Below are 15,772 nucleotides of genomic sequence, written 5' to 3'. Positions count from 1 at the left end.
AAGTACATTTACAAAAATCATACTAATCTCAGAAATAAGAATCTCTATACATGCGATATCGTCGAAATACAAGTCGTTAGGATTAACTAACCCCCTTTCTAATAAAAATATCTACACAGCCTAAATCTATTCAAGTTCTGTTGTCTTTGTCTATCATATGAGGTTTTCAATACAGAAGACAAAGACAAGTTGATATTGTATAGTTTGCTACCTGTGTAAATAATTTTATTAAGATGGGGTCAAATAGATTGAGCGCTAAAATGATTTGAAACTTTAATATTCCTTTGAAATGCATCCAAACATTACATTTAGCGCCAAATCTATTTAGACTCGTCGTCAGACATCGCAGCGTGTTTAAATAATTAAATTAAGACCTTGACTAGGGCATAAATAATTTTGAATACCAACTGCTGTACCATAAATATAAATTCATAACTATTTACAAAATATATATTTATAAAAGGAACTAATTCATTATAACCAAAAATGGCAATATGATGGCAATACTATGTAACAGCCGAAGGTGCAAGATTCCAATGTCGTCGAATCTTGTACCCAAAATCACCGGACGTTGAACAGCCATAACGAAGGATGTCGCACTTAGGCTTGTTCCATATCGTTCATCTTCTGGAAAACTTGCGCGAGGTACTCCAAGTAGTTGAGGGTGTCCCGGTAGACGAGCAGAGAGTATCTCAACTTCTCCTCCTTGCTGATGTCTTGGACTTCGGAGTCTAGCAGCGGCGGTATTTCCAAGTTGCGAGATTTCATGACGTCCTACAACAAAACACTGAGATTAGGTTATTTGAATATTTATGATTCATAGTCGTGGGCGTTTAGACAAAAGAGCTTAGCGGACTTTCCGGTGGACTTTGAAATCGATCAGGTGCTGCTAATTATTCAAAAGTCGACTCAAATAGACTACCGATTACTGTGACTGGCTTTCTAACAAACATTTTCTATTAGTAAGTTACCAACAACTAAGTAAAAATACAGAAAATCTGTAGTGCAATATTTAATAGATGCAAACATTATGCGCCACCTTTTATAGTTTAACTATATTTTAAGTATGTTTTACAACAAGATTGGCAATATTATTATATTGCATTTGTAATTTTAGCCCCATCTTCATTTTGGCACAAAGTAAGTATAGGAGAAGAAGAAAGAAAATGCAATAATACTTTGTGCCACATTTGGTACAATAATAGGAGAAGAAGAAATAAAGGAAATGGCAAAAATACTTACAAAGAACACGCACAGCACTGCCCTAACGTCTTGCACACTCTGCGCGATGTTCTGTTTCATGCTGACATCCGTGAAAATGTCCTCGTTCAGGCCCTCCTGGCTGATAGAGTTGAGGCCGGCGACTATCATCTTTAGACCCTTGTACATCACCGGGAGAACTTCGTCGATGTGATTCTATAAACAAAAGATAGAGATTTAAAATATTATAGATATTTGTAATAGAGAAGTTGTAACACTAAATATTCCAGAGATAGTAATTAGGGTAGAAAATTCTAAACACATCAGGGTATGTGCCTATGTGGTCAGCTATTATCTAATAGTTGACTGTGAATACAGAAATCAAAAATGTATGGGATTTGACGTAAGGCATCGCAAGCGCTATGTTACTTATGTCCATTTTTTTCACATCCTTTTCATGATACATTCTCGATAGACGAATTTATTATCAGATTAAGTACTATAGTAGCTATTTATGGGCACTTATAATGTTTAACGAGCCGTAAATAACATTTAAAATCTAAACATACTCAGCAATTTTCTTTCAAAATGCTAATTTTAACTCTACATATTATACGTAACTCTGATTTAACATCCCAAATAATGATGATATCTCGAGATCACCAAACCCATATCAGTGCGATTGCGATTAACGTCCACATTGCGAAAGCATTGTGTTCTCACGTAAATGACAATCGGCGGTCGGCACACAACAATGGCAGCCACCGTCGAAGTCGTTTCTTTGAAATCGATTGAAAAACGTCTACGGATGCACGTTTTTGGCATCAGCGAATTCGGCGCCCATCGCTTTAGAACAATCAAGAGACGGTTAAGTAACAATCATTATCTACACGTATGCGATAAGATGCCACTTTTTTGGCCAACATTCGGTGCCCTTAGTCAATTTGTTTCAACAATTTGAGCAGCGAAGTTAAAATAATTTTTTTTGGCTAGATGGTGCTCGCGAAGTCTCTTATTAAATCCCATACTTTTGTTTATTTCCAATTTGCTTAGGAATTTTCGAATACAACTTGACTAATGATCCAGATTATTTTATTCTGTTCAGCTCCATTTAAATCTTAACGTAAAAGAGATTAAATTCAACCACATATAGATGTGTCACTGTAACAGTATACTTATCATCATTACTCATTAGATTTCTATTTATCTTTACGTAAAGATTGTTTTGGATCTGAACAGAGTATAGGAGAAGTATACTCACCATCAGTTCATCGAGATACTGCGGCGGCATTTCGCCATTGATGACCTTCTCCTTAGGAAGCACCTCCTCTCTGAACCACGTGAAGTTTCTGAGCCAGTCGTACCCGCTCCACACTGGGAGTAACTTCTCAAAGTTTGAGTAACTGTGCAATTTTGACGCCTGAAACAAAATTAAGAGTATGTCAATAAAATGTGAGTACTGTAAGACTAGAAGAATTAGAGTACCCAAAATTTGATTTACAAACTAAAATTTATACAGTTTTTAATTGAGTTCGGATATCTGAAATATTATCAAAATACCATTTAGCAGTTTTAATATACCGACTGCATCGTAACGACATCAAAAAGTCTTAAAATTGAATTGTACTGATAAAAGAAAATGAACGCTAACCATTGCTTTTCTATAAAACAAAAACTATCAGATAGAAGATATATCATACCGCAATCGTATGTATATTAGAAAATGACGCACTCGCACCGTCTCAGAAAATTTAAACAGACATGAAATGATTCATCATTTAACTACTGGGGACGATTTCTCTGAACGATAGAAATAGGACTAATGGACCCTTGATTGACTTTCATGGAAAAAGAAGATTGGCCTGGATGATTTCCTGCTGAGGACGGTATATATACGGGATCTGGAGACACTTTCTCAGTCCACTTTTTGGCACTGTGCCATTTCATGCAAGTGATTTTTGGGTACGTATTTCTTTACACTTGACTTTAGACTGTTGGCCCAATCTGAGGCAACCTTAACCCTCGGTTAAGAATTAAAATAGAGTGGTGTTTATTTGATACGAACGTATTCTTAACCCAGGCTAGCGCAAGTTGGCCTAAATATGTAAATAAACGTTAACCCATATTATGTGATATGCAATCGGCTTATAAAAATTCCTAGTGCAGTACAAGGAAGTTATAACGTGGCGGGCGATCAGCTTTTAATGTGGCAGCCAAGGTCGAGGGAAAGATGAACCCGACATGACCCATAACATGGCGGTTTCTGCATTACAACTCGACACTTTGCCCATAACCTACGTGACCGGGAGCGGCAGACGAAAATGAAACGTAATCGTTACGCAATAAAGTTGCTAAACGCGTACCCGCGGCGGCAGATGCAACATTGATTTGATAAAAATGAAGTGTCCCCAAACACGTGTCCATTCTGCGGAGGCAATATGTTACGGTAACAATACTGCTAATTAAATATTTCCGATTCGTGACAAATATCCAAAAATCGTTGTGTTGTACAATGGCTATCGTTAATGTGATGTAAGGCTGATTTTAAAGTACTGGACACCCGTATAAATCGAGGGTAGATAAGTCAATTGTTTTGTGTTAGTATGGCTTATTCAATTATCGTTATACACACCTAGCAATGCGTGGGTTGGCAAATTTATGTTTTATTAACAATCTGTATTTGATTACTCTTAACTTTTGAAGGCAGGAACAGTGGCAATTATTAAGATAAGAAACGCTTCATAATAATATTATATGTTGTGATATACAAAGTGTTTATATGACAAATGACGATGTTAATGACCGCAGGTGTTCATCCGGTAGTCCACATTCGACAATGTTCTAATTGAAATGTATGTAATTGTATAACTACTAATAAAAGAAAGAAATGTTTTTATTTTTGTATGTTTCCTGCATCTGATTTTGGTTTTAAAACACTATAGAATGCTATCATAATCTCATTAGATAAAGTTAATGTTCAATCATTCTCAGCAATAACAAGAAAAGAGACTTATAGTTTCATAATATTAATATTATCTTCCTTTGAAATTTAAACATAATTAAAATTAAGCTACATTGTTCCAAATGTTTCGTTGTTTAATATAATAATTATATTGCCTCTCTAAGTAACAACTTGTTCATTATCCCTATTACATGAATTTTAAAAACCGCAAAAAAGACTGAATCTTTTTGAGTCATATTTATTTTCGCTCTTTGTTTAACGCGGCAGTTGAAACACCGTATCAAACTACACGAGCGAACTCTAAAATTTATAATATGAAAGCCTCTGCGACTTATTATTTGTCGTATTTTTTAAGACAACGCTTTATGGTAAAGTATACTAGGTATATTATTTTTAATCTCAAATAAGTATTTTTAAACTGTTACTGCGGTTATTATGGGACTCATATATTTTGATGGTCTTATGACAGTTATGTTGTTTGAATTAAACCGTAATTTAAGGTTCATTTGGACCCGGTAGGAGCAAAAATCCCTTAACTTTAAAATGTTTAAATCAAAAAAGATTCTTGTATTCAATAAAAACCTAAACAATTACATCACTATAGCTCATCAAAAGTATTCCAAAACATTGACACATGCGATGCAATCTGCAATACTTTGTCATGGCATTCTACCGTGGGTGGGCGGTGAGAAATTCGACTACATAGCATCCGGATAGCTCACTCGAATCACAATGTAAACATACAGTAGACTAAATTAACTATGGTTTAAAAAAGTCAGCTCGAGAAAGGCAGATTTAAGTTTTACGTACCCGGGACGCGATACACTACTATTTTGCTATTTGAAGTTATCTCAAATCACGTTCATGTATGCGTGCGTGATATTAACGGACTAGTATGTTATAATCTACTGTATATTACTTGCATTATGTTTCAACCATCGGAAGCTTATCAAATATACACCCACACACACAAACGTCGCGCCAGACAGCCTGTCGCCGTGAGAACTGCACTATCGCATGTATTATATATATATTACCTTGTATATTATACATATTGTATAATATACAGGGTGATGTGTGGTGTTGTTGCTCGCGATTCGTTTATCACGTGGAAACTGTACCTTTTTCCGCAACAAAAACCATCCTATGTTCTTTCCCATCTCTAAAAGTATCTGTTTTAGATTTTTGGTATGGAGAGCCGTTTAAGTGAGAATATTGCAGAGGTAATGAACAGACAGACACACTTTGAATGTATAATTTCAGTAAGTCTATATATATAAAACTCAAAGGTGACTGACTGACTGATTGACATAGTGATCTATCAACGCACAGCCCAAACCACTGGACGGATCGGGCTGAAATTTGGCAAGCAGGTAGACGTAGGCATCCGCTAAGAAACGATTTTGATCAATTCTACCCCCAAGGGGTTAAACCGAAGCCGCGGGCAATAGCTCGTATATTATAAAGCATCTGTCTCCATGCGCTGCAAGCACAGAGAGCATAGCACCGTTTTTAACGCTATATTTTTATCTAGCTCACATTTGTTTAACTACGAGACAAAAGCATTTAAACTACTTAAATCCACACTCTGAGCTTATCCGTTAGTTTTGTGACGAATAAAACCACGTATAAATCGCGTTTCTCGTCCGAAGAATGTCACATCTGGCCGCGGTGCCATTGTAGAGTCAAATTATTATTAATACCGGTACAGCCGAAATGAATTCACACGGTGGCCGGTGTCGACCCGGTAGAGTTCGTTGAATTTGTTATTACGTTCTCAGTAGCGCAGCCAGTTATTTGTGACGAATGTCCACGAGTAAAATAATATCATGTACCGAGTTAGCTCTATTAAAACGCTGGACAAAGATACTATCATTTGTCTTTTACATTCAAAAATGTGAGAGTACCCATATAACGCTCGTTTTTGAAAAACTGACAGAACTGACTGAAACAGACGTGGGAGAGCCATGCTTCAGCACGAATGGGCCGGCTCGACCGGAGAAATACCACGCTCTCACAGAAAACTAGCGAGAAACAGCGCTTGCGCTGTGTTTCGCCGAGTGAGTGAGTTTACCGGAGGTTCAATCCCCTACCCTATTCCCTTTCCTACCCTCCCCTATTCCCTTCCCTTCCCATCCCTACCATCCCCTATTACCCTATTCCCTCTTAAAAGGCAGGTGACCCGCTTGCTCGATTGCCCCCTTATTTTATAAAAAAATAAAATTTTTGTGCAGGATAAAGAGGCTTTAAAGGATCTTTGAAAAAAAATACTTAAAAGTGAAGAGAGTTTTTTTTAGGACTTCAATTACAAAATTAAACATATTTTACGTTCCTTTTTATTACAAAAGTATATAAATCAGAACGTAAAGGCTTTAAACTTTAAAGAGACTCCAAAAATTTTTACTGAACACGTAAAATACTTTTGATCATAGCGTTCCAAAATATACATTTGTCTCTACTTTCCGGAATATTGCTCTACTTAAAATTTCAATTAGGTCTGACGCACAATGATTTATCTAGCATTGTGTATCACAATTATGATTTAATACTCGTGAATGACCGACATTAGGAGAGGCGAAAAAAATGAGCAGGTGCGGCGCGCAATACTAATGTGCAATCAGTATGCCGAGCGCTCCACCATCGTCCTGTACTCCGTTCCGGCTACTGTGTCGATATTGTCATTTTACGATGGGGAGGTAGCATTGGACAGGACGTAGTCTAACGACTGTCGAGCCTTACGAATACCTCATGCTACCGTCCGTCGTCCATCGAGCGTTTATACTCCGTAACGCACCGATGCTACGCAGCGAAACAGAAATGTATCGTCTGCTACCCGATTATATCACGTAACTCCGTGGCATAGTACGAGATCATCCATAAAAGATTCGTGACGCGACGACAACACATTATTGCTAGTTGATCGGGTACCATACTTCCGATTCGGAACTATTCTCGGGAATCGAGTTGATCGGTTATGACTTACGATCGTCTAGTTCCTTTCACAATAATTATACACTGAGCCGTCCACAGGATATTGTTTTATACTCGGTTCTTAGCGACTTATCGCGAAAGTGCAAATTGTTTTATATGGATGGTTTTTGTAGCAGTTATAGATACAAGAACTTTTGAAGCCGTTAATTCGAGCAACTTTTTGCTGGAAGCAAGTAACTATTTCTTTGGCCAATAATGACACAACCGAACTATAATAATAATAACTATTATTAACTAATAAATTATTAAATAATTATTATTAATGACGAGGAAGCTTGGCCGGATGAGGCCACAGTAGGCGCCAGCGATACTATCTCCCTGCGTGCCACGTGAGAAAATAGGACTAAATTCGTGCGCCCGCGCATCGAATACAAAATAACGAGTCAGGAAATATCGTATGATGTATCGAACTCATAATATCGATTGATTATAACAGTTATTTCGAGTAATACGTTCTCGTTTCGCGGGAAACTCGCTCATTTTCCGAGAAGTTACAGGATTATTCACGTAATATCGATTACGAATTCTCGGTAAAGTACTATAGACGATTCATTCATAAACTGATAAAATCGCATTAAGCTCTATGGTATGCAGCGTCCTCAGTTTTATTGGTATTGGTCGGTGGTGCGCGTCCGTTCATTTGTACGACGCGGCGGGCATAACGATTAGTGCCAATACTACGATCGACTTACTCGACTCGATTCATTGATGAATCGATTGCATAAAAATATTTATATTCCAGTCAATGGGAAGGGCTCTATCAGACGCGTACTACCAGTACGATCATGTTATGAAATTCAGATTTTGAATAATTAATCGCTTCATGCGTTTTAAAAACTAGAATTTGCTAAAATTGCTTCTTTAAATTATTAACTTACGAATGTGGGCAAAATATATAGCGAGGTACTGTTATTCTACTTAATATTTCCTGCGTTTTGAAAACGTAAAGTTGTCCAAAAAATGTAAGTTACAGTACAGTGCAGTAAGTTACTTCTTTTAAGAATAAGAATGGATTTATTTTTAGCATCACACAATACATCATAATATAAGTATACAGTTCGACTATAATATTATTATAAAATTAACTACTACAATGCTGTGTGACACCAAAAACTTTATTGTAGACAAAAATAGAGCTATTTCTGACTTCCATTAAATGTCGTTTTAAAAGTATAAATTGTATGAAAATCAACTTACGAATTCATCTTTGTATGACGACGTTGATTTGTATGCACTTCTCGCCTGATTCGCAACCCGAGACGCGAGTTTTGCTGAGTATTTTGTCGCTTTGACCTGTAAATAAATAAACACTAAAATACAAGCTGCGAACAACAACAAAAATATGCAGCAAGATTGAGTTATACAGCTTGTGTTACAGTTAAGTAGCTGTGTGGTGTTATTCGTTACCCAAGCTCTTTTGCTGGTTTGGGCTACGCGCAAATTGTGACACAGCGGGGTGGGCCGAATTCTTCACACAACTTTCATTTTCAGGTATGAAAAATGCGGCCCCCTGCGACACAATGTGCGCAAAGCTTTATTACATCACATACAAGCTCACGGCTTAGGACTCACACCAAATAGGGGCAGGCAGAAGCCACAGAATCTTCGCAGGCCAGCTAGCACGCGCGAATCTTGCGGTGGCTGTCAAAATTTACTAAACTGTATACCAATACCAACCCCCTTATAGGCAAGGTAACTTAATATGAAGGGAAATTGATTATGGGGCTATTCTGAAAAGTCGCAGAAGTTCCGCACCATTATAACTACAGCAAAATGCGTTCCGCATTCTACTGTAGCGCTTACTAGTGTAGCTGTGATGCCACAGCTGCTCCTACGGCTTATATATTACATTTGGAATAGCCTCATAGATCCTTTTCATATTAAGTGTTTTTTGTGCTAGTTTTAATTTCAACTTCATGGCAGCAATATGCATTTAGCATGTACCACATCTCACCAAACTATCATGTTACTTGTGTTCTGCATCTTTTTGTTTTGTAAAACTGCCTACTGATCTTCCTTGTATAAAGCTTATCTATACAGTAGTGTAACATCAACTTACATTAGCCCCGTAGTCACACGGATTCCCCCATAGGCTGTTCTCCTCCGTGGATCGTCTGTCTCTCGACATGGTGCGGCGGCGCGGCGCTGCCGACGACAACGGCAGGATGTCACCAACGAGCAACACGAGACAGACCGCCGCGCAGACGTTGACGTATTCTGTAAAGAATATTAAAGTTGAATTTTCTGTAAACTTGAAAATTTTCTGCAAACTTGAAGAAAATGTTTTTGGAAAAGGAAAAGTTTTTCTGCATACTTGAAGAAAGTTTTTATGCAAACATTTTAAAACAGTTTTTCTGCATGCTGATACTCTAAAAACTTTTACGCACTGTTTTGATTACTTGAAAATTATAATGAGATTTATTTTCACTATTCTCTCATTAATTGTACTATCAGTTTAGATAGGAGAGTTATTATTAAAACACTTTGCAACAAGTTTACAGAAAAAACATAAAGTTTATTTTAGATTATTATGTAGAGTTTAAACCTAAGTCAGAAAAGTCGATGCTTGGCAAAGTTTAGGTGCTTCCTAATTAGAGTGGCGTTTAAGTGTCCGTTTAATCGAGCTTCTTGCATCTCTATGTTCCGTATGCGGCGCGCGCGATGTTATCGATTATGGTAATCGCTGGACATCCGATGAATACAATAAGACGAGGTGGACAGCCTTTGCTAATTGTATGAACTGTGAATCATTAGCCACTTAACGGCAAACTCCCGAAAAAAAAGATTTTCTCTTCAATTTGCATAATATTACGATATCGCAAGTATATGCAAATCTTGAGTAATATTGTAGTCAATGATGATATTCGTTCAAGAGTTTTTTTTTTAATCTATTGACATTCTTTCATTCACTCATTCAATTACGGTGTGAAAATGAATGTTTGTATCGGGCTGATGCTGATTGTTGGCCTTCACCAATTAGATAATCGGCACGCTTTTCGCTGTTACTCACTGATGGCTTCTTATTTACTCTTACAGTATGGCATGAATCATAAAATGTTATGTCTCCCCGTGACTAACGTCACAAAAACTTACGTTACCGTTCGGTGTCGTTTTCACAAAAATATTTGAAAGTCATTTTCGCAGTAATTATTTGTAGACCACAAAATAATATTTTGAATAAAACTGACTTAAATGAAACCAGGAAATTACATTCATTGAAATATCTAAAATATTAAATACATTCTGTACAACTAAAACGCAAATGTACCAAAAATGGCACAATTCTTGCTCAAGAAATATTATTATTGAAAATTGTAGTCGTCCATGTGAAGTTGCGTTTTTTATGAGTTCGTCTCGTTAGCGGGTTTCGTGGCGATTTGCTCCGTAGCCCGCGGCGAGCGGCGCGCGGCGGTCAAATAAAACCAAATTATAGATCGCCGCGCCGCTTATTATTTAACTAAGCCCTGCGAACGGCCCTCGACCATCACACGCCCCCGACTCCTCGTTTATGCCCGGGCTCCCATCGTATTCCGATCGATAAACGGGCGTTAACTAGATGCAAATTAGTTTAGGATTTAATTGATACCGGCGAGACGGAGCCGCCCGCGGGGGCGGGGTCGCCGGAACTATCATGTCAAAAGGCTCGACGCAACACGCGTTAAACACACGATCATAACATTTTATTAGCGGCGGTCAAAAGCGGGCAGCCGCTCGGACTAAAGTTCAACCGAAACAAAAAGAAAAACGGGTCAGCTCGTAAAAGACGTGGAGCCGCGATGTTACAACAATGGCCGACGGTTTTAAAAATTAAAATATTTAAAATATTAATAATTCGAGTGCTAACGCCCGAGAGTAATCAGGACGTAACGCGACGTCATCGATTACATTAACATAATACGTGCGATGTTCCGTCCGATAACAGAATTTAATAGGCGTCGTGTTCGAATTGCCCCCTCTGTACTGATCGTTTAAGGATACGTAATTAAGAACTATAAAAAAACTTTTAATGGACAAAGAGGAGACTCGATCGAATTCCTTAGCCCATTGAAGACTGACCGGGCGACCATAAAAACCGTAGATACCTACACGTAGGTAATACACAGGTTATAAGGGGGCATAAAAAAGTAGGGACGGCGTCGGAGGTCGGTTCGACTACCCGAGAAACAAAGAATTCGTTTATTTTTTAACAGCTCGCTCGTACACAAAAGGAGGCTTCGCGGCACGAAAAACGACCCAAACGACGCGCGGCTTGTTAACGTTTTTAAAAAGAAATCGCGCGCCCGCTAACTAGAATTTCGGTTCGAAAACCGAGAAGAGTTCGCGCCGTTTTGTCGAGTGGACGCCATCGGCGCCACCGCGGTTATCATTATGTAAATTTACATTCAAGTCAAAAATTTCAGATGCGAACACATGCGTCGGTCCCGTACTTCTCAATTACTGACGATTTAAAACCGATCGCAGCCGCCGATACCGAACCTCGGAGGTGTGGAGTCGATTACAAACAAATATTTTTGGATGATCCACTCATTCATAAGCAATCGTCAAACACGATAATAAACTTCATGTCCAAAAAAAGGGTCGCCTAATCTTTATTCGACAATTTTTATTTTATAAATATTCCATTTGCATTTTTATACTTTTCCAAAGTTGTATAAATATGATATTTTAACTTTTAACTGATCGCTAATATTATGTAGAGTAGGTAGAGCCAGTGCGCAAGCGATTAAAGTAACCTGTAATGTAAGTGACACCGATTATTGTTACATAATAATTATTATTTTGTATACTTTCCCGTTACATAATAAATTCCACACTAATTACCACCCTGGTGCAATAAATAAGGAAACCCTTCGAACAAACCTAAAATTTTCATCGAATAAAAATTTACATCTTAACACCTTTTTTCGGTGTAATTGGCGCCATATTTTTTACGAGTAGTTCTCGTTGGGTTTTTATATCCTGTGGTATCTCGAAATGGGTGACAGCGTAATCACAATTATGATCCTCTTGTAACTGTTCACATAATTACGTCGGTCGCGACGCGTAAATGCCGTGTTTAACATTGTTAATGAGAGAAAAGATCGCGGGGCTAATGAAAAGCGGAGTCCCGTGTCATTACACCCGGGATTCCTCGGTAGGTATTCGCCATTGCAACATTTTTCTCATGATCCCCTAGTATTTCGATATTGTTCAAACTTTTGTCCCATTGCTGGGTCACCGACGACCAACATGGCACTTGACGTGTTAATGAACATCGATTAAAGGTAACATAATGCGTTGCTCTATAAATTGTTTTTAATAAGGATATCGATAAAAAGTTTTTCCTTACAACTGACTGTTTTTTTAATACGTACATTGTGGTGTACTATCACATAGACACAATGGGCAAGAAATTTTATGTTGCAGAAATTTTAAGGTTATGCACTCAATTGTTCATACAAGGAAAAGTAAAATTCACTCATCACATCTTAGCATTATTAATTAGATTTATTAGAACAATAATTATATGGCTTATTTATGTGTTATTAACCTTTACATTGTAAACTCGTTAAGCCCTACATGCTGAATAGATTACTGACTAATTATGACGAATAAAATAAATCAAAACACTATTTCTCAATGCGGGACAAAACCTAGCCTAGTTTTATTTTAATTACGGACGTAGTCTGGGTTTTTTAGATGTCAATAAGTGGTTTATTAGAGCAATTTAAATAAGCAAATTACATACGTTACAAAACCAATTAAGATAACTTTTTCGATGCGATACGCAATGCAGAGTAAAAGGGTTTTTCCTTTTTTCTACAGAATACAAGTAAGTTAGTAAGTGTAGAATCTATTCTATGTGATTGGAATATATCCATACTAATATTATAAATGCGAAAGTGTATCTGTCTGTCTGTCTGTCCGTCTGTTACATCTTCACGCCCAAACGCCTGAACCGATTGGGCTGAAATTTGGTACAGAGATACTTTGAGTCCCGGGAAAGGACATAGGATACTTTTTATCCCGGAAAAATGTACGGTTCCCACGCGATAAACTAAGTTTGGCGCAACGGAGTTGCGGGCGTCATCTAGTTATCTAGAATGCAGAAAGATTTATTTTGGAAAAAAATGCCAAATTAATTTACTTTACTAAACTCTAACATAAAATATATATTTTTACAATAACATAGAATATCATTGTATTTTTAGGTCACTATTATTTATTAACAATACAAATATTTTTATCACGCTTAAGAACATTAGTTTTCTGTATTAATACAATTATATCTGAGGAAAACTTGTGCGTGGGCGAATTTAACGAGTGTCCCGATAGGAAGCTCGGAAATATTACATCCTTATTTAGTAGCTTCATATTTATTTCAAAATAGTTTTCCTTCTGACTTACAAAATCTACAAATCTTATCTAATATTACCATGTTACCATGTAGGTGACATGGTAAATATAAACAATGACAATATATTTCAGCGGACAAAAAAATGTCCGCTGAAATATATTGTCATTGTTTATTTTATAACATTATATAACATTTCATTTAATAGAAATTAAAAAAAAATCTTTTAAATGAAATGTTACATAATATTCCTTTTTTGAAATACTCTATCAGTAACTTTACTTTTAGGGAAAACAGCGTAACAACTCATTTTATAAAAAAAAAATTGAAGATTGGACCTTCAATTTAATTTTTATAAATTAATGATAATATGATATAATGATAGTTTTACCTTTTTGCATTGATTTTAGACAATTCTTAAAAAGATGATTCTTTAAATATATAAGAAATAAACTGCATTTCAACTTTTGTCATGTGCAATGCTTATTAATATTAAATGTAGGGAAAAAATTATTTGCATTTTTGATGATTCTATCAAAATGATCACAGAAATATTTAAATTATTTCACCTCCTACGTCAATCGCGGGTAACGTAATACGACCGTAATGTTTTATTATTAATCATTAATCAAGAAAAATGTGTAATTTAAATGTTGCAACTTAAAAACTCGGTACCGCAGCAATGTTAGGCACTTTGCATAAAACACGCAACTATCTTTTTGTACAACAGTTAAATTATATCGGGTCCCTATATAGTAAGGCCGTCGGTACTAATTGCGAAACCGCCCCTCCGACTGGACATAACTGTACTACTCTTAAAGGATAGAAACATTTAGTCAGATATGTCATTCCGGTAACAGTACACTAGTTTAATTACCGCCGACTAGTTAGTGAGTTCTGATCTAATGTTTAACATTGTACGAGCGAGCGAGCCTCGTTTTTGTCCGAGACGTAAGCTCTACGTCGCAGGGCTCGCACCGGATGCATAGTTTACTTTATAAATAATACAATCTAGGTACACGATGATAACACGAGGGGAATACCCTGCTCCGAATCATCACCTTTAACGAACGATTTAATCCTAATCGCATCTCGGCAATTATCTCTTACATTAGTTGTTTACAAACTCCGCGTAGAGCTACCTACGAGTACGTTTATGAATGAAAGTATGAAAAAAGCTTACTGCTTCTCGCCGAGCTCGCTCTATACTGTCGTCCCGTCACTTTTTCACTATCACAGTTACTGAAATTTGTCGATCTAGTCCTGAAGCATTTTTCACAGGTGAGAGGCCCGGCGGGTCGGTAGGGCGGGCAGGCCCTCGACCTACACTCGGGGCACTCCATCTTCACTCGTATTATCACAGTGCCGGTCTGCCTGAACGTCGCGAAAAACGGGATCCTACTGCACTCCATAGTCAATCGCGATTGACATGTCACGAGTGATGGCGCGCGCGTCGGGCCAGGTGAGCGACTAAATGAGTCGCTGGGACGGCGCCGGCTTAAAAGTAAAGGCTAGTGCACGGAGCACGTGTCGCCGGTCGCAGTGGGGCGAGGAGCGGCGAATAGCCGGCAGGACTAACCATTTTGGACCGGCGGCGGCCAATGGTGGGCGGCGGCCGGGGGGGCGGGTCCCAGTCCCACCCAGCGCCGGTGGCCCATTCTGGCCCCGATCGCGGCGTAGGGGTTGGAAATTTTTGACCCGCGGCGGAATATTTTGACACGTTTCGGGGTATTACTGAATACCCATGACGCATTTACTTATTTTATACATTATAGATACATTTTCAGATTAGTCATGTAACCTTCATGTACTGCATTTCTGAACATAATATAATATATTTTGTAAAAGGTGTATACAAAATACTTTTTTAAGAAAAGCAGAAATATAATATTAAAAAAAAGAATCATATTATATTATGTAACTTATTCCTTATAATTGTATTTAATATAAGGACGTTGAACTGAGAGGAAATTACTTAATACAAATTTTAACAACAATCACACGATTTTCCACTAGTGTACCTATTCGTATTATAATTCACCTACATTTTTTTCGACAATGAATCTATTAAAATTTTATTCTTATAATGTATGAGAATTAAAGGTGAATGACTTGAACATAATTAGATAATCTTAGTTTTTACGATTAAGAATTCAGAAAAATATTATTATTATGGTGACTTATTTCTGGTATCTATAAACAAGTTTTCCGGGTCATCTATTAAAAAAATACTAAATAATTATGTGGGTCAAATTGGGACGGCCGCAATGGTAGTGTCAAATCAA

General features: G+C 37.3%; 1 protein-coding gene across 2 annotated transcripts in view; it reads right to left on the bottom strand.

Moving 5' to 3' along the window:
• Positions 1-436: 436 nt before the first annotated feature.
• LOC121733630 overlaps positions 437-15,772 on the bottom strand; it is a 24,215-nt gene continuing 8,879 nt past the window's right edge. Inside the window, exons 1-6 of one of the 2 annotated variants that reach the window (XM_042123944.1) lie at positions 14,671-14,975; positions 9,213-9,370; positions 8,351-8,446; positions 2,462-2,620; positions 1,243-1,416; positions 437-774 (exon numbers count right to left, since the gene is read on the bottom strand). In XM_042123944.1, coding sequence (XP_041979878.1) covers positions 601-774; positions 1,243-1,416; positions 2,462-2,620; positions 8,351-8,446; positions 9,213-9,370; positions 14,671-14,899 — 990 coding nt within the window. In that variant the 5' untranslated portion in view covers positions 14,900-14,975 and the 3' untranslated portion in view covers positions 437-600. Of the gene's footprint in view, positions 775-1,242; positions 1,417-2,461; positions 2,621-8,350; positions 8,447-9,212; positions 9,371-14,670; positions 14,976-15,772 lie in introns of those variants that run through there. The other variant, XM_042123945.1, reaches the window with a different exon arrangement.

The sequence above is a fragment of the Aricia agestis genome, chromosome 14, assembly GCF_905147365.1.
Source record: "Aricia agestis chromosome 14, ilAriAges1.1, whole genome shotgun sequence".
Classification (NCBI taxonomy): Eukaryota; Metazoa; Arthropoda; class Insecta; order Lepidoptera; family Lycaenidae; genus Aricia; species Aricia agestis.
This window is presented reverse-complemented; position numbering and strand designations above follow the sequence as displayed.